Source organism: Lissotriton helveticus, chromosome 3_2 (genome assembly GCF_964261635.1).
Source record: "Lissotriton helveticus chromosome 3_2, aLisHel1.1, whole genome shotgun sequence".
NCBI classification, from domain to species: Eukaryota; Metazoa; Chordata; class Amphibia; order Caudata; family Salamandridae; genus Lissotriton; species Lissotriton helveticus.
The window spans coordinates 79,209,877-79,230,039 of NC_136062.1; the positions used below are offsets into that span (position 1 = coordinate 79,209,877).

The following is a 20,163-nucleotide window of genomic DNA, read 5'->3' on the forward strand; positions in this document are numbered from 1 at the left end:
TCATATTTTTGGAGCCAGACAAAGTGGCTTTGCGTGGATTCAAAAATATGACGTACGGTTTGGGTCACTCTTACACCACATTGGATGGTGCAAGAATGACACAGACCGGGGTATAAATATGACCCTAAGTAGTGTACAATAAGGACCTACAGTTAGGGTCACCAGAAGTTTAAAGCCACAAACCAGAACATGTCACAAAAATAGAAGAACTACAATTGTACTTCAACCAAATGCACAGAATGACAACGCTCATCAGCATAGAATTACAGAAGAGGCAGTAAGAACATAAATAAAATGCAATTTGTAAAGCCAGTATCATGTCTCTTAATTCAATTACATTCTTATAACAGCTGCTAACTATCCCTGATTTGGAAAACATAAAAAGGCACCTAGCGCCGTTTTCAGTCGACCCTCTCTAAAAACCAGGACATGGGCTAAATTTTCTGAAATCTGGCGGGACTGTACGGGCAAATCCAGGACGCCTGGACACACTACCTATAGTGTTAGACCAGACACCCTATTGTGGTATTCCCCAAACATTTTACCTTCACTCCTCCTGTATGCTGAATTTGTTTTTGTTGGCTTTAGGACTCTATGCTCCTTACCACTGCAAACTAGTGCTAAAGTCCTTGTGCTGTCTCCAGCAAACATGGTAAAATTGGACTACATAAAATTGGCACATATAATTTACTTGTAAGTCCCTAATAAATAGTACTACAAGTAACCAGGGCCTGTAAATTAAATGCTACTAGTGGTCAGCAGCACTCATTTTGTCACCTGCAGTGTTGTTGAGTTTGTAAGGAGTTAGGACGGAAACCTTGTGGCTCCTGAAGAACTCCATACACCTGTAAAGTGAGCATTAGAGCATAGTGAAGTGAATGCAGGTTTAGAATGTGGAGTTCACTGTTACACGCAGAAGAACAAAGACGTTATACTAAGCTTCGTGTGTTGCGTAGTCATTGGCGAATACTGGAACCGGAACAGAGGTGAACCAGTGCCTGCAATCTGCATAGCACACCGCTAGAGGTCTTGTTGAAGCGGCGGACCTGCCCCTCAACACGAGAACAAGCACTTACGTTCTGGGATCTCCGTTAGATCGGAGCTTCCCTGTTTCTTTTAACACTCTCAAGGACTTCTCCGTTAATTGTTATTTCCTTACTCTGGACCACCGGGGCGGGATTATCACCGGCGGAGCGATTTCCCAAAGACATCTACGCTTTCTCATACAGCCCTGAAGAAGTCACGGGATACTTCCCATTGTGATGAAACATGTGTTGACAGGTTGTGTCCTATTACGATAAAGAGTAAATAACTAAAGAGACTTTAAACTACTTAAGTGGACCTTACATGATAACTCTCCAAATGCACGAGACTGTATTAACCATTGTTTTCACTCTATAACGTGTGCCCAGGACATTGCTTATCATCAAGCATTGCTGACTACCTTTCACAATCCAAAGGCAAAAATGCCACCTCAGTTTGAACGTTAGGTTGCAATTGCAAGAATACAACTACAACTATTGTGCATCAACCAGGGAAAGGTCAAAACCCTGCTGAGTACTTCTCACAAGTGCCTATACAATGCCCTGGCACCCATTCTAAGATGGCTGAAGCATACATAAACTTCATTGTGAAATCCAAAACCCCAGCTGCTAGTTCATTGGAGCGAACTGTTATTGCCACGAGTGAAGATACTAACATGCTAAAACTGAAGGACATTATTACACATCAGTCTTGGTACCAGCACTCTCCACCTCTTACCAGTGACAGTGAATACCAGAAGTTTAAAAATGTCAAAGATGAACTGCCCATTACTCAGGTAGGTAGTGTTCTGACAGCTTTAAGGAGTTTCATTCCGGAGAGTCTGTGACAACAGATAACTGAAGGACATCATGGAATTGTTACCACCAAGTGAACTCACCAAGACAAGTTTGGTTTCCACATCATGAATAGAAAGTTGCAAACCAATTAAAGGCATAGCATCTATGTAACTGCCTGTCATCGCAAACCACCTAACACCCCTTAAACATGTCAGAGTTGGATGTATGACGGTACAACGCATACCGTTACAACGCGTACCTTTACGACGCAGGTTTAACAATGCAAGTCGTTACAACGACTTGCGTTGGGGGGCGCTGGATAGTGAATAGTTTAATTTACTATTCCAACTCCAGTCCCCGTGGATAGTGGGGAAGGTATTGGATAGTAAATTAAACTATCCCCTATCTTAGAGCGCCCTCCAGTGAAAGTCTTTGTAACGACTTTCGTTGTAAATCCTGCGTTGTAACGGTACCGCGTTGTAACGGTTCCGTTGTAAAGGATGTTTCACGTCAGGGTTTGCTCTCCATGCATGGGAAAGAATACTTGTTGACTTTCATTGCTATTGAAAATGGACATCACCTGATGGCATTCGTTGATGAATACTCCCGTTTTCCATTGATAGATCTCTCATCTATCACTAAAGAAGGAGTCATTCAGAGATCAGACAGCATGTTTGCCACATAGGGTGTTGCTACAATCTTAAAAATGGTCCACCTTTCAACACTCAAGAACTCAGAGACTTTCTCGGTCATCTTAATGTGAAGCATCAGAAGAGTACTTGAAGCAGAGAGGGGTGGGACCGGGAGCCGATACTTAAGCAGGTCCTGCACACGTGGCTCCAAGGAGAACTTGTCAACGAAGGGGAGTGCAGCTCCTAAAGTGAGGATGAAAGGGGAAGAGGAAAAGACAAATCTTTTGTCATGTTGCCCTCACACACCCCGAGAGGTGTCATGCTTCATCATTGGGCCTTGCTCCTTGTTGAGCCTGCGCTGCAATGCCCGATGGGCTCACCGTAAATGGGGCTCTTCTCCGGAGATCTTTTTAGAAGAAGCCGTTGGGTGCGTGTGGGGTCAGTCGAGGTATTTTGTGCACGTGAGGTGAGATCTAAAATAAGTCAGGGTCAGTCCTATTCTCAATATACTTTAATGGTTAAGGTAGATCCTGCCTAAATAAAATGAAATGGACGCCCTGTGGGAATGTGATGTTCCTAACGTGCAGTCACTAAGGTGGGGTCAACATGTTTCGTGCCTGGTTGTACCTAAGGAATCGGGTGGCACTTCTTCAGGACCTATGTGAAAATGTAGTGCACAGCTAATAACAGGCTCCAAGTAATTTAGAAGGTAGCCTGGCCCAATTAGTCCTGTACTGGGCGGTTGAAAACATGTTCGAAAAAACAAAAGACAAGGGGTATGTTAAATGCTGGGGGGAGGGAAAAATTGTATTCCAACATTTAAGGATCAAGAGTATTCTAAAAATAAAAGAATCATGAAGGGGAATAACCCAATCTACAATGGATATATATGGGACTCATGGGAGCGTTGAGGCGCCCTTCGCATGACTGATTCATCAGGTGCTGGTGATGGATGATAGGAGTACACATGGCGGTACACGGAAGGGTGGCGGTAACTTGCTTGTAATTCTACCCTCGCTCCAGTTCCCCATAGTGTGTCAACCCGGAAGCGGCGTATAAGGAGGGTTTGCACTTGGATGCCTAGTGCGTAAACCTGTGCTGCCATCTTGGGGTTGAAAACAAAAACTTTATTGAACCTAACCTGTGATGATCATGAGGAGACTTATTTGAACCATGACCATCGGTTAGTAACCCCAAAGGAACGCTTTTTGTGTATTTAGTGGGTAGTGGTGATGCAACCGGATGTGTAACCATCGTGGCAGTTAGTAAAGCCACAATTGAAGTACTTCGTATGCAAAGTAAAATGGCAAGTTTGTGGACCCTGCAACTGGGCAATTAGCAGGCAGCCAGATGTGCGAGTAAGGGGCTACAGTCAGCAACGTCATCTTGGTTTATGACCAAGTGGCCCCTATAGTACATGTGAGATAACCACGTACGGTCAAGTTAGTGATTGAGCCTAGGTGTGGCTGCAATTGATATAAGGGGGGGCCATCCTATATAGTAGTAACTGGGGGGTACGGTGTCATTGAGGTGAAAGGTGTCCTATGTGGGAGTGATAGGTAACGTTGGTCATGGTGTTGTAAATTGGTGGCCTGCGTCATGGAGTCTCCTGATCAGTGGATGTCTGGGTAACTGGCTTAGGGGCACGTGAGAAAAATGTGCTGGAATCATAGTTAATGGTTTAAGGTTGCCCAAGGAATTTCATCATTTAGTCCTCGTGTGTGGGCGGACAGCTTAAAAACCCAGCGTTGTTCTTTCTTGAACAGTGCTTCTTTAGAGATGTATTTTGAGTGTTCTTAGATGGTCCATTAGAGATCATTGGGAGAATGTCGTGCCTCCACAAAGTATGTGTACAACTTTGTTGAGGTTTTTCCACACCCGATGTTGCTCCTATGTTCAGCAATTCTGGTTTTGATAGTGCGTGCCGTCATGCCAACAGATTGGCGATTGCAGGGACATGTGAGCAGATACACACAGTACAGTTGTTGGAACTGCAGTTGGTGTGTTTAGTTTGTGTCCATACCCATGTGTCAGATAATGCAATCGTTTTCATTGCTTTTGTCAGAGGGCATGCCGTGCTCTGTCCTCAGGGGAAATGACCTGTAACAGGTGGTAACCTCCAAAGGATGTTGATGTGTGTGGTCTGATGCCTGGGTCTAGTGTTAACGACCATGTCTTTGATGTTAGCCGTTTGTTTGCATGCAAATCTGGGTTTGTCAAATGTTTTGTCTCCCACCTGTAGGATCCTCCAGTGTTTATTAATCACATTTCTCAATAGATTTGATTCTGGGGTGAAGGTAGTGACACAGGTGAGGACTTCTGATATGGGTTTTTCTTGTTTCTCCAGGAGCGCCAGTCTGTTGGTGATCTGGGCTCTCTTCTGGGCATTTTTTATCTGTCTAGCGAGGTATTGATGTTTGGTCAAGTTGGCGCTAAGTTCAGAAGCCTGACTTTTGAAGTCCTCTAGCTCGGTGCAATTTCTCCTGAGTTTTAGGAATTGCCCGTAAGGGAGATTTTCCTTAAAGGCTTTGGGATGGAAGCTCTGGTATTGGAGGGGACAATCGCTGTCAGTGGGTTTTTGGTAAGTGGTAGTGGTGAGTTTATTAGGATGTTTCTTAATCAGGAGGACTAGGAAGGGTACTTCACAGGAGGAGCTGTGGGCTGTAAATTTGAGATATGGATTGAGGCTATTGATCCAATCTAAGAAGAGTGTGATGTTGTCACTGGGACCTTTCCAGAACAGGGTACTGGGGTCTTTAACACCCCCAATTGCATGGGGAGTCTCAGGATGGTGCAGGCAACCCCATCTCCAAATGCAAGAGGGGTGCTTTCAAGATACAGGACAATCCAACCTCTTGTAGGGGTTGAGAGAAGGGCAAGGTGAGGTCACCCCGCACCAAAGGGTGAGCACTGAGACTTGATGGTACCCACACTCTCTAGAGTAATGGCAAAGAGAAACAATGGTACTACTCTACAGCACCGAACACAGCATGTAGCAGGGGGTGAACATTTCAGTCCAGTCAAAATTCCAGACTCAAGTGTACCTCCACCTAATGTTTTGGATAAACATGGTCAATAGGCGGTGACTGCCTTCCTTGCAGGAGAGAGGACATGGGTGGCTGATGTGTCCCTCATGTCAAGAAGAACTTCTGTCAGAAAAAAAGATACCAGTGAATATGGGGACAGTCCAAAGGGGGAAAGGGTGCTTTTGGCATGAAGTTGTCATGAAGTCAACAGTGGTGGAAGTACACAATATAAGCCAGGGGTCTGGGAAGGGGACTGTAGGCTTACTGGTAAAAGCATGAATTCAGGACAGTAGGGTCAAGGCATTAATAAACAGAAAGACGGTGGGATGGAGATAGAAGCCTAGGCAGGGGTGAGGGATGAGAGGAAGAACCTGTGGTGAGACAGAAGAGTTATGAACACCAGAACAGGAAAAGAGTACAGAAGGGCAGTTAGTGCAAGTGCATAAAGGAGAGTGTTTGAAGCACCTATAGACAAGCAACAGCTACATTTGGGATGGTTGAAAGGGAGAGTGGGAGTAAGGGAGAAGAGGCCCAGAAAGTCGCGGGGCCAAAGCTGGAATAGGGACAATAAATAAGGAAATGGTATTGATAGCCAGCACTGAGAATCATGGAATAGGGAAAAGGAGATGCTGATTCAGGTGAGGAGAAAGGGGGAAATGGTGACTAAGAAGACAAGTTGCCATATAGATGGGCATTTTTTTTATTGAGTAACAAATTAAAAAATGGGCAAACAAGTAAATTGATATATTCAAGTGGTTACACAGAGAGACTGAGTGTAAAGTGGGATCAAAAGCTGAGGATAGGGATCTAGCCAAATGGCACAGCATCTAAACCAACATAGACATGCTGCTGAGGCATTCACAATTCATGCCAGTACCGTCTGTTAGTGTTTGGGTTATTGGTTGACTGAGGTGTGAGCCCTGTCAAGCAGCAACCACAATCCTAGTCAGGGTAAGGCATAAGCAAACCTCAAATTAACCCTGTGGTAGCTTGACACAGAGCAGTCAGGCTTAACTTAAAGACAATGTGTAAGGTATTTTTGCAACACTGCAAACAGTGAAAACACAACACAAAAATAATCCCACACCAACTTAGAAAAATAGATCTGAATTTAATAAATAAAAAAGACCAAAACGAAAGAAATCCAATCAGTAGGACTGGGTTTAATAATTTTTTAAGAATAAACTTTAAAATAGCATTGACCACGGGTATCTGGTCGTGCTGGACCGAGTCAAGTCAAAATTGTAGGCTGACAGCGATGTAGCACGGGACTGATACAGTCCCAGATTAGTCACGCTGAATTTTTACCTTCTCAAGTTTTGTGCTAAGAGTACCATTTGCATTGGAGAGAGTCGCAAGGAGCAAGGAGAGTGCCACATGCAGTGGTCAACACGGGACGAAGAGCAGGCCAGAGGGTCAAACACCGGTGGCCTAGAGCTTCAGGGTGGAAGTCATCCATGGGCGATCAATGCTTCCTATATGTGGAGACGTGTTGGCAGCAGCCTGCGCTAAATTTTGGTGCAAGCGGCGCAGTTCTGGAGTGAATGGGCCTGTTCACGGTCGTGAAGAGCCCAAAAGCTTTATTTCAAGAGACCATGAGCCACACCAAGAGTCCAGGACCTGAGAGGTATCACTTGGAGTTCAGCTGGGTCCAGAAGCTGGTTTGTGAACCTTTTATGTCACTGAGGCTCAGATCAGGAGACAATCAGACTAGCCGTTGAGTCCCTCTGGAGGCCTGGATTCAAGATGAAGCCGCAGGTCCTGTTCTCCTTCCCCAGGCAAGAGGGCAGCAGGCAGCGGGTAAGCAGAGCAAGGCAGTTCCTTTGGAGCAGCACTCCAGCAGAGTGGCAGTCCTTGTTGCAGCACAGCAGTCCTTGTTCATGCCACAGTATCAACAGGTCCTGAAGTGTACTAAAGAGTTTGTGTCTGAGGTACAGTATTTATATCCATTTGTACGTTTGAAGTGTGGAGAGGCTTTGAAGTCCTCAGGCATCCTGCTTCCCTGGCCTGGCCCCAGACTAACTACAGGGGAAAAGTAGCTCCTTGTGTGGAGATAGGACATGGCTTATTCAGGTGTAAGTGTGGGTTGGCCCAGATTCTTCCTCCTGTTCTGCCATTAAAGGCTCATCTTGGCACACCTAAGCTCCCTATTGTGTGTTGCTATCGAGGAGGAATAGACAAAGTTAATCTATCAGCTACAACCAGTCATGTGACCAGAGACAGCCTACAGGCACTAAATGACTAATGCAAGAAAATCGCAACTTTCTAAAAGAGGCATTTTCTGAATTATACTTTAAAATTTGACTTTACCATAAGTTAGGTACACCTAAGCTCCCTATTGTGTGTGGCTGTCTAGGAGGAATACACAAAGTTCAACTGTCTGATACACCCAGTTATGTGACCAGAGACAAGCTACAGGTACTAAATAGCTAAAGCAAGAAAATGCCACTTCCTAAAAGTGGCATTTTCAGAAGTGCAATTTCACATCCAACTTTACCATAAGTTATGATTTTAAATTGTGCTTCCATGGACACCAAGCATGAACTGGTTATCTCTTCCTATTTGGAAATTACTCTTATAACATGTAATAAGGCAACTCCAATGTCATCCTACGGGAGAAATAGTTGCAGTATTGAAAAACTAATTTAAGAGTTTTTCACTATAAGGACAGAACCACTTTACTAGGGACCTAGAAGTAAATTAAATATTCCAAGTAATGATAAGCCAATATTAATGTGTTTAGAGGAGAGAGCACAAGCAATTTAGCACTGGTTAGCAATGTTAAAGTACACAGAGTACTAACACCAGCAAAAATAAGACCAGCAAAATAAAATGGAGGAGACAGGCAGAAAGTTGGGAGGAAGATTATCCTAAAACTGCCAGGTCTAACAGTGAGAAAAACCCAGTGATTAATCGAGTTGTTCGTTGAGGAGGGTGTGCACCCTTCTCAAGCAACAGCCACAATCCTTGTCAGGGTGAACCACAAAAATCACTATATTTACCTGTGCTTAACCCTCTGCACGCTTGGCACAAAAGAAGTCAGGCTTAACTTAGGCTCAGACTTAACTTAGAGGCAATGTATAAAGTATTTACTCAGCACATTAACAGTAATAAAGTAAAAACTGAACACAAGAAAAATCCCACACCAAGTTAAAAAAATAGAGTAAATTATAATAAATTATTTAACAACAAAACAAGAAAAATCCAATTGGTAGAGCAAGAGCTATGAATTTTTAAAGTTTAAAGTGAAATATACCACCAACCGCGGACATTTAGTTGCACGGGAAAAAGTGATACGTTATGGCCGACCTCGATGGAGCGCATTTAGGAGGATACAAGAAGTGGATTGGGCCCGGTCTCTGCTTACCTTCGAAGTCAGACTAATTGTTGAAGAAAAATGGATGGGAATGTAAAGTTTAGTGGGGCAAGGCAGCCGGCGGTGTCCAAGGAGGAAGTGTTATCGCGGGGGAGACACTGGAGGAAGTCGCTGTAAAGATTTCTGTGTTAGGGCTTAGTACCTTTTATGGAAGTGTGAAATGTCCAGTGGGCAAAGCTTCAGGCTGTAGCCAAAGAGGACTGCATGAGGCCGGACACCCCTTCTCTGAGAGGCAAATGAACACGATTTGCTGCTGCAGAGAAGAACATAGCAGGATCTGCCGTGAAGTCAGGTTGACTAGCGATGTGCCTTTGACGGATCGACGAGCAGGAAGGTACGGGCCTCCTCTCGGTTCTCAGAGCACATTTTAGTAGAAACTTTTAAGTTTGGGATTTGAGCTATCTGGAAACCTTTTGCACCATTTCCGAGGGTACAGATCTGCATGGGCATCATTTGTAGGGTTGGTATTCACTCAGGCTGGGTCGAGGTGCTGGTTCAAGATGGTTGGAGCCTTTTCTGTCCCTGATGCTCTGATCAAGAGGCCAGACAACTGGCCCTTAGAATCACTCTAGAATTCTTGGGTTCAAATAGGAAAGCAGGTCTCAAGCAGCAGGGCTGTCCTCTGAGGGCATACGCCAGGCTTCAGGCAGCAGGGCAGTCCTTTTGGTGCAGCAGGGCAGTCCTCTGAGAATCCTTTCGCAAGTTCAAGAGTGAACTGAAGAGTGGGTCAGAGGGTTCTATTTTTATACGTGATGCCAGCTATGGAGTGGAAGAAAATTCAGGTGTTTTCCTCCCACAGACGTGTCTGGGATTTCCTGTCTCCCTACCCTGGTCTCAATCTATCTGGTGGCACAATAGGCTAGTGTGAAGTTCTTTGTGTGTGTTCTGCGGTAGATCCTTTGAAGCGCAAGCAAGGCTGCGCACAGTCCTGCAACCCATCCTGCTTGGATTGTACATCCTGACAACATCCAGTCCCTCTATTGTGTGGTTGTCTGAAAGGAATGCACAAAGGCCAACTGCCAGCTACACCTAGTCAAATGACACAGGAAACTGGCTGCAGGCACAACATGGTTAAGACAATAGAATGGCAACTTTGAAATTAGTAGGCCACAAAATTACGTTTTTCTTTACCAGGGCATGTAAAACTCAAAAGTACATGTCCAGCTTTTTAAATACAATGCACCCTGCCCTATGGGCTGTTAGGGCATACCTTAGAAGTGATGTAAGGAGTCTTAAGCATGAGAAAAGGGTTAATTTGCAAAGTCGACTTTAAAACTGCTCACAGGCAGCATTGGCAGGCCTGTGACATTTTTAGGGGGCTTCATAAGTGGGTGGCACAATAAGTGCTGCAGGCCCACTAATAGCATGTAGCTTACTATCCCTGGGTATATGGTAAACCACTTCATGAGGAACTTATAAGTAAATCAAAAATATAGATCCGGTATAAGCCAATTTTCCCTTTTAGGGAGCAAGCATAAGCATTTTAGCACAGGTTAACAGTGGTAAAGTGCACAGAGCCCTAGGGCCAACAAAAACACATTCAGTAAAACAGGAGGAGAGAAGGGAGAAGGTAAAAGGTTTGGGGGAAGACCACCTTAGGGCTGACAGGTCTAACATTGTCATTCTTGGACTTAACAATGAACTTGCTAATTACCTATTTTGTTCACAGTGGACCAAGTCCCATGGTTTAACATCAGAGGTGGCTTTTATGGCAACTGCACTGCCATGCAAGATGTGCATATGATGTGCATATCTAGACTGTAAGAGCATTACAGCTAGTTCAGACGTCAATGGCAGTATAGTGCAGAAACTCATACGGTTAGGTTTGGCACCCAGGAAAGAAGCAGACAAAGGGGAGAGCTGGTGCACAGGAGAGATTACATGGCTAGATCATGGAAACCGGTAGGGATTGTGTTCTATCGGAAATATTTCTGGGGTTGTGAGCCAAGGGGTGGGAAGTTGAATTAGGAATGGAGGGTTTTAGAAAATGAAACAGCGAGAGATGGAAGAGAAGTGATTATTTCTGGCTGATGACTGTGGACATTCTGAAAGGTATCATCAAACAGGTGAGAACTGTGTGCATGTCCACTTGAGAACTTAAGCTTTTTAATGTGATCTTCTTGTTTTGTTCTCTGGGGCAATCCAAGTGTTGGAGTAATGGAGTATGGTGGTTTTATGAGAGGGTGCATGGATCAGAAGTGATAGATGCATGTGCGGTTAAAGAAACCTAAGACGGATCAGAAGTTAGTGGGAACTGGGGTGTGGATATGGTCTTCTTGTGTGGTGGCAGTAGATCCGGGACAGCTATGTAGATGTGTTAATGGTTTGAGAGGTGAGGTGGGAAGTTGTTTGTTTTTAGACAAGTGTGGAAGTAAAGTCATAGGCATAGGCAGGAAGATGTTCAGGGTGTTAAGGTTGTTCATAAAGAAAGGTGACTGGGGCGCAATCATATTTGGTACTCATTCTTTTTGGATGTGTTCAGCCACTGAACGGTTTATGTTAGGCTTGAAGGATGGTAAATCAAAGTTTCGGGGATTATGGTGGAATGATTGCATGTGGCATTATGTGCACCCAGAAAGTGAGACAGCAGGATACAGGGAGTTATGATCCTTGCTTTTGTTTTACAAGTTCCCTTGGTGAAGAGTGGCAGGAAGGACAAGTTATGGATTTGCAGTCACTCCACTTTGTAGAAGGCCGGGTACAGAAATATGGACAACAGCTGAGACTGGAGTATGGCAAAGTGTCAGTCCATTTAAATGGTTTGGGAGGTGAGAGGTAGGGGTCATTTACAGCAGACCTTGTGGGGCTGAGGGATAAATGGCCACACCTTGGTGCAGCATTGATTCATCTGTGAGAAAAAAACGTCATCCAAATCACTAGACTGGAACTGATTAAGATGGCGAAACAAGACTCAGGAAGGTGAGAGAAAGGTAGGCCAGATGTTCCTGTTTTGGAAGAAATTGCTACCCATATAAAATGAAATGAAATTAAATGAAAAAGACATTTATTAGGCGCAAAGCTACACGGGGGTAGCCCAGTGCTGACAGTGGCAAGTAATAGACACTACAACCATACTAGGGGAAGAGCCAGGTTTTTAACAGTTTACGAAAAGCCAGATAATTGGATTCCTTAAGCAAATGAAGTGTTGACAGGAGTTAGGAAACAATCAGCAATCAACAGGAAGCAAGAATGTGAATAGGTAGGTGTGAGGTAACAGCACGGTTAGGGAATTAAAGTGATTAGGCAGAGGGGCGTATTGCAGGATGGTCCGGTGCTATTTAAGTATGATGGTGCCCACGTGTCCATACTGGGCGACAGGCTGTTTTTGGAAATGCTGACTGAAGTGCTGGAGGATATGTGGGGAATACCAGGTGCAGATGGTGTGGGGAGACAGACAGAACACCAGATAGTTTTCTGGTGGCAGTGTGAGGGCTATAACAAAAGAGATTTAGTTAACAAGCAAGGGGAAGAATAGGCGGAGCAGGGTGGAGCGTGAATGAAAGGTGAACTGAAAGCAGGTCTTGCCCTGCAATCGGCAGGCCAGGCAATCAATGAGAAACATTGAGTGACAAGTAGTAAAGGATAGAAGCATTAAGACAGGAAGGTTAACTTAATTTCAGTATTTTAGGAAGGGAGCAAGGAAAAGTTATTCATTGTTAAGATGTTGTATAGTGCATTTTAGAGTATGCTGCATAGTATAAGGATTGAGATTTTGAGCTCTACTTGCTCCCATGAAAAGTGGCCTTCCACACAACATCAAAACTGCGTTTGGTATTTCCTCTCCATTCTTTGTATGCCTTCTATTGACGCCCCAACAACTGTTTGATAAAAATATATGTATTTTCCAAATCCAAACACTAGGTATTGAAATATGCACAAGTGAATCCACAAATGGTTCACCCTATGCATCGCTTAACATTTTCGAGATTGACATAGATGCAATTTCACTTCTACAGTGGTTAAAGACTTGCCAGGAGAGAAGTATTTTTAAAGGCAAAATAGAAGTTTAATGGTGCTCCAATGAATTCGACTTCAAATTCTCTCTGCCTACAATAATAGCCTACCAGGAGCATGTAATTCTGTATTGCATTAGAGTTATTAAAATGGGTGTGAGAAAAAGATCATTAATGCACATAGTGCTTCCCTTCCAAATACAGATTATTTAGCTAATGTATTATTGATTTGCGATCAAAATCCAGTCGCATACCATTTAATTTTTTGTAATTGTGAGCATTCGCAAACGGGAAGGGGTTGCAGGACTACTGCCTGCTCGTAAAACATGTTTATAAAGTATTCATTTTCTCTTTTAAATGCAGCCCGTTGTTTTCCCTTAGGAAAGCAGGCTGCAAAAACAAAACGGTTTGCATTTACAAAAAAAAGATTACTTTATTTAAAAGCAATCCCAGGCATGGTGGACTGCTGACCCCAACAGGCCACAATACCTGTGACTTTAAATAATCATATAGGGTATCAATTTGCGACCTATCTCATGCATATTAGCAAGGTAGATCCAATTGCAACTCACTACGAATCAGTATTTTCTGAAGCAACCTATTAATACATAAGTTGGTTCACAAAATACCAGTGCATTCGGTAGAAGTCGAAGTCTAAATTGCACCCACTTCCACCAAATGCATTTTTAGTAGATTCCTGTTAAGAAATCGCAAATTGCAAATCATTATTTGAGTCAATTTATGATTTCTTAACGGGAATCCTAATACATCAGTATTCTATTACATTTATTGCTAAAACCATAGGTATTTTCCAAGGAATCTCTTCAACCGTGATCTTTACTATAGACCTGTCATAAAGTATGGAAGGGAACTCAAAATATTCCAATTGCTTGGGAATCTCTAAATAAGGAGTACAATATACATATTGAATTTCCTCCACGGTAGGGATAGTTCTATGGAGGTCATTCAAGTGGTGGATTCTATTCTGTATTTTGAATTCCCACCAGAAACGTGGCAATTTTCAGTTCTCTCCAAACTGGAACTGAGCCACATATCCAGTTGGCACTAAGAAGCTTATGTCTTTCAAGAACATAAGAAAACGTTATAACATAACATCTTACTTGGTTGGCAATCTTTATCTCTGTCAACGTTTGATTTTCTTTCAATGCTTCCACTAAAGCCAGGATACCCTTTCCAGTGATGAAATTGGTCTCTACATTAAAACTCCTAAGAGTTTTGTTAACTTTCAGCATCTCTGAAAAAGCCTAGATATTTGGAAAAAGCACATGAATGAAAAAACATGTTAGAGCATTTGAGACTTCAGAATTAAGATAAAGCAATAATGTCCTAAAGAAACATTCAAGGTAGCATGCCAATTACAAACGATATAGCAGGCAGAGAAATGCACTAATCAGTAGTAATATAAAAGTTCAAGATGCGCTATCCTGTTCTTTGAAATTAGTGCATCTTTAAAAATAAAGAAAATCATGAAGGTCTAAGTCCAAATCATGTCTTGCATTTCTGTCTCCCACTTTACCATTTAAATCTATTCCCTTTTCCAATTCAATACTCACTAGAGTGTTAGTTGTCAGAAAGACTCTATTTATAAACCTACTTAAGACCCCAAAGTTAAAATTTTCCAAATCTGAAGGTTAACTATGCTGTACTTAGTTCCCAAACTCCCTTTCCCAATTGAAGGCCATTTTAGGTGCTGCAAACCGGAAATAATCACTAATAAAATGCCACCCAGTATTCTGTCATGCAAAAATCTGCCATTTGTGGTTAAAGTGAACTTGCCTGATAACACTAGCATAACAAAATGAATGTTAAGTGGTTGCAACCAGAAACTGGATTGTTAGCTAAGTGCCCAATGGAAATGAAATATGTGTGGCTTCAAAGTCAACAGGAAGACCAGAAATCTTATGGGGTCCCACAAATGCTGAAAAAGTATTTGCAGATGACAGAGAAACCTTTTACAATGTGAATGTGAGCATATTTCTGAAGAGAAAATTACAAACCGTGACAAACTATTCTAAGCAACTATGTTCTCCATTTATGCATTTAAAATACTGTCTGTTAGTTCAGTGAACGTGTTAAAGTCTAAATTTTTCATAAAAGGTGCCTTGGTTAACAATGAAGAGAATGTGTCCGACATCAGAACATGTGTTTTACTTTATCGCAACTGTGGAAGAGATAATGGAAAACACAGAAAATGATTTTTTTTTATTTGATAATTAAATCATGTAGCTTTAACCATAGCAGAAGATGCTTTCTTGAACATGTAAACAAAAACAATTATAAACGTGCAGCTTAAATTACTAGTAGGTCCTCATACCTAATGTGCTTCTACAACTAGGCCTGAAAAATATTTTGTCGACTTCTGTTTGACATTAAAATAAAATGCATTTCAGAAACTGCTGATCTAATCCTTTAACTGTAATATCATTCATCACTTTAAAATGTGCCACTCTAAGAGAAATGTATTTCTTTGCTTCCTCACACCATATGATTTCCTCATTTCACTGAACAATGTATTCTGGTATATTTTATAATGAATAGAGTATTAGCAATGTTGAACTTCCTGAAGATATTGGTTGGTTTTCATGGTCTCATCAAAACTTTGTGATATAAATGTTTCATTGCTTTGGACTATCCCTTTGTCCACACAATGGGATACTGACAACAGCTAACAGAAGAGACCTTCAAGGGATCTCATGAGACCCTTCCCTCATGTATCTAGTGCAAGACGTATCAGAAACCTGTAGGTAACTGCTCACCGGCGTTAATGTTTACCGTGGGAAATGAGAGGAGAGACAACAGACCATTGGAAGGCCAGTTTCCATTGGACGAATCATGCTGAATATTGCAAATGTTTTATGCTTTCATATATACATGTTCCTAGTTAGAGAGTAAATCCATTCTATGCCATTCTTCTCTTTTCCATGCCACATTACCCTTGATGCTGTATGCATTATTTCTTCCTTATTCTTGTCAAGATTGCTGTGTGCTACTGATAACAGTGATTTCCTATTATCCTGATCTTTTTGCAGAGGGACTTTCTCTTACAGCTCTCTTTTATAGATACTGCTGTCATTTAATTCTCCTTAATTTAATTAACCCCCTGGGTGCTCATGACGGCTCCACATGGTAATGAGTCACGGTAGGCGTGTTCTCTAGCCGGCGTGGTGCCGTCATGCTGCTGCCGCTCCACCCACGCGGCACTAATTCCCCGCCTGTGCGGGTGAATTAATGAGCGGGCCGGTCATGGCGGCACCATGCCGTCATGAGCACACGCCGCCTGCGACTCATGACGGCAAGGAGCCGTCATGAGCACCGAAGCACCACACCCACCTCTTAGCCCCCCGCACCACGGCAAAATTCGCGGCGCAGGGAAGGGGTTAACAGTTGTTACTGCAACCTGTTGTTGAACTCGGCTAGTTTCCTGAACTACTTTTTACAGGGAGTTCATTCTTTTACTAACTTGATGCTCCAGAGTCTTGCTCTTTTCCACAAGAACTCTTTTTGGTTTCTTATTTAGGTTAGGACTCTTAGACTAAGAGAGGGACTATTTCCTTTATGGAATATGCCGTCTATATTATGCTGATTCTAACAAAATCTATTTTTGATATTTCTGTAAATTGACTAACCTGAATGAAAATGACAAAAACAATACTGATTTCTTAATGAGAAAAATGCCTTAAGACTTTAACAAATCTCTCACCATTGACTGCACATTAAGTTACTGAAGTTGATGATTATATGTAAATGTTAATTTATTACAGCTCCATTCTGCCATGGAGGCAAAGATCCATTTGCCTGAAGATGAAGCAATGCCAAAAATAGGAGGCTTTTAATAAGTGCTTGGGGTTGCACTGGTCATCAAATTGCCCTCCCAAATGTTGGGCTCTAAAAATGCATGAGTTCAAAAGAAATTAAAACAGCCCTAATGGCTGGGTCATATGTAGTGATTTTCAGAGCATTAATTGTGAGATATTTTGTTTTTCTATGTACCCCAATATACAAGAGAGAGCTATGACACAACTGGGTGGGATTGCATGGAGTAGGGTTAATATTTAAAGCTGTTGTACTAAAACAAATAAAAGTATGTCTATAAAGCCTGTTGGGGGGAATGTCACCTGCATGGCATATAGAAGTATGCAGCTCTGAGTGTCCAAACTGCATGTGACTCTGATTTTTACCGACCCAGTTATCATCCGAATCTAGTGTACGTGGTAATGCCTAGACCTGTCCCTTTTAATGCCAAAGCCCAGAAATAGCTCTGTGACCTGGAGGGGCACAACAAGGAGGCTGCACCTACTAGGGATACCTGGCCCGGTTGCTGCACCTGCCAATAATGACCAGTCTGGAGGTTAGCCATCACCAGTCCCGCCTGCCAAGCTAACACTTTATGAGGTTAAAAGAGAGTGAGATAATGTGGACCACTGCTATAGACTGTGATAGTCGCTGACCACTCGCCTCACCAGTGTTCTGTCCATGCCGCTGCACCTACATAGCAAATTGTTTCTTCCTGACAGGTCATTCAAGAGTCATTCCTCTGTAGCTACCCTGGAATGCACTACAAGTTTTTTATTTCACACCCGGCCCCCACCTATCTAGTTGTCTCACTTGGTGCACATCGACTGCATTGCCACTTTGGGTCTTGTAATTCCTAACATCCTGTTGAAGTCTCTTCCAGGGTTTCTTTAAGACACTTTTTTTTGTTTCCGTTGTGATAAATACAGGGTTCTATTCCCTGACACCCCTTGTCTGCTCTTCAGAGATTAGGCGGCTGCTTCCTCTTCAATTGCCACAGATCCCATCCTGATGAAGACTGCATATAAATGTTGGATGGGGGTTGAAATGCTCATTTCATTTTTTATTTCAAATCCTTTATTCGTTTTACACATAAGATCATAAAACAGTCACAGTTTAAGAAAAGATATAGATAAAAATATCATAAGTCCTGATCCTTAAAAATGGCTAACTTCCAATTTGGTTAAAATCCATTTCATCTATATACATATACAAATACAATAAGAGTTTGTGAGCTAGTCCTAAATTTTCTTATGAGCCAACCTGCTTCCTCTTTTTCGAACATGCCCATAAAAACGATGCTTGTCACATGGACACAGAAAAAGATCAGAATGTTTATATTTCTTCCCTGGATATCCTACCAACAGTGGCATCAGAATTTTGCGAAATCTTAATAAAATATTTTTATGATGTGGCAATGTAACATCAACCAAATAAAAGTAGCTTCCCTCCTCAAGCACTGGGTTGAAATGTTGATGCTAAATTCTTTGGAACCTCCATAAAAACAAACATTGTCTAGGCTCATTGTAATTTTCAACAGTCTATCTAATGTACCTTTGGTATGTGCATCGGACAGCCATTGCCTAACTGAAGATCCCCCTTTTGCATTACCTTTATACGCTTTCATAATCACCGGAGCAAAGCGTCATACCACTGAAATCACTTGGAACAGCTTTTATGTGACTGAATATTACACTTGTAGTGCACACTGTCACTTGTAATTGAGCATCCTGGCGCTGTGCTGGGCAATTGGACAATAACGGGAGGTGAGAGAAAACTGGGTAAATGAAGGAGTGGCATAGCAGATCAGGGGCAAGAAAGAGCCAGCTCTTCAGGCATTTTTGTAATTTTTCTTCAGTGTCAATAAACAGGAGTGAGCTGGGGAGTTGCTTCCAGGCTATGGAGCCCATCACCATGAAGAACTCCCCCCTGGGATTTGAGTCTGTAAGAGGTGGGGCTTAAAAGATTGGCATCAGAAGATCTTAACGTTCTCTGGTCCTGTAGTGGCAAAACTAGAAATAAGATATTTGGGCCCTTGGACTTGAAGGCTCTGAAGACTAGTAGAAGGATCTTGAAAAGGATCCTTTTGTGGATAGGTAACCAGTGTAGTTTTTTTAGGATGGCTGAAGCAGAGCTCCGCTGAGGAAGTTTTAGCACCAATCTTGCTGCAGCATGTTGTACAATCTGGATCTTGTGGATTAGCTGTTTGTGGGAAACAGCCTTTACCACTCAGTCAGAACCATGCATGCCTTTACCACACAGGCTTAGCCACGCAGGCGGCATTACCACGCAAGTCTTTACCACGCACCGGATGTTACAATGTATGTAAGTATTGAAGGTTTTAAGATTTAAGTGTTTAAAATGTTATTTATGACCCTAATATTGTGTTGTTTTTTAATCGCCACAATTTACTATCCGCGGATCATCCACGATCTTTGGCACCAGCAGAAAAAAAAAATGAAATTCACTGATAAAACCAAAGGTTACAGGATCGTTATAGTTATGCTTGCTTTATACCCATACCAAACCATAAAAATGCAGCTATTTTAGTTATACTTATCTGAAGAAACTTTAACACTTGCCATTAAGTAACTTAACAAACACAACAAGATGATGGATGGAGTGCTGAAACTTTTCAACCACTCACCCCAGGTCACAGATCTGGGTTTAATCCAATGCTCTTTAGCTCACTATGCCACCCCAGTTTAGACCCAGCCATATGCAAATCTATCTTGACCCTGTTCCTCAGGGAACAGACCAGTCTGAACTGCCAGGCCTGGTTCTCCCTGGTCTGGAAACAAGCATCGTGGGACCAGTTTTGGGGTATTACCCCTCATTAGCCAGGCTAGATTGAATGCAGTGGCACAGCAAGCAAGGGACCCACGTCTGGGCATACCCTTGGCCAATTCGGGGATTAGGGTACGGAGTTAGGCCACCGTTGTGTGGAGAATAGATCTGATTAGCCGAAAAGTCGTATTTTGGTTGTGTCTGTGTTGCATTTAAGGTGATTGTTTTGCATCCAGAGGATGATATTGGAGAAACAGTTTTGAAAGTCAAGATTAGCGATAAACAAAGTTATGGCCAAGGAAAGAACGAACTGTGTGTCATCAGTGTAGGAAGTGGTCTCAATTCCATATGAGGTAATTAGGGAGATGAGAGGGACCATATAAATATTAAAAAGGGCGAGACTAAGGGCAGATCCCTGTGGCACTTCCATATTGACCGATCTTTCTGCTGACAAAAATTGTCCTAAGGCAACTGTTTTTCGACTTTCGGTCAGGAAGGAATTAATCCAAGATACAACCTTGTGGGAGATCCCTATTTCTTGAATCCGCTGGTGAATGATGGGGTGGGAGATGGTATTAAATGCTGTGGAAAGATCCAGCAGTATCAACACCTCATTTCATTTCATTTGATTGTTTCCAGCATCCAGAGTCCTTTCAATGGTTTCAGAAACTTCAAGTAGAGCTGACTCGGTGGAATGTTTGGGTCTGAAACCGGATTGTTGGATATTGAGTTAGTTCGAATTTTCTAGGAAAGTGA

General features: G+C 42.5%; 1 protein-coding gene and 1 non-coding gene across 2 annotated transcripts in view; both read right to left on the minus strand.

The window, feature by feature from the left end:
- Window positions 1-20,163, minus strand: part of LOC144826224 (tropomodulin-2-like) — a 322,058-nt gene that overhangs the window by 16,272 nt on the left and 285,623 nt on the right. The window contains exon 8 of the mRNA XM_078684601.1: window positions 13,929-14,072. Within this exon, the coding sequence (XP_078540727.1) occupies window positions 13,929-14,072 (144 nt within the window). The remainder of the gene's footprint in view (window positions 1-13,928; window positions 14,073-20,163) is intronic.
- LOC144826722 (small nucleolar RNA SNORD83) lies at window positions 12,948-13,021 on the minus strand. The gene has a single exon (XR_013609914.1). It is a non-coding gene; the product is annotated as a small nucleolar RNA SNORD83 (small nucleolar RNA).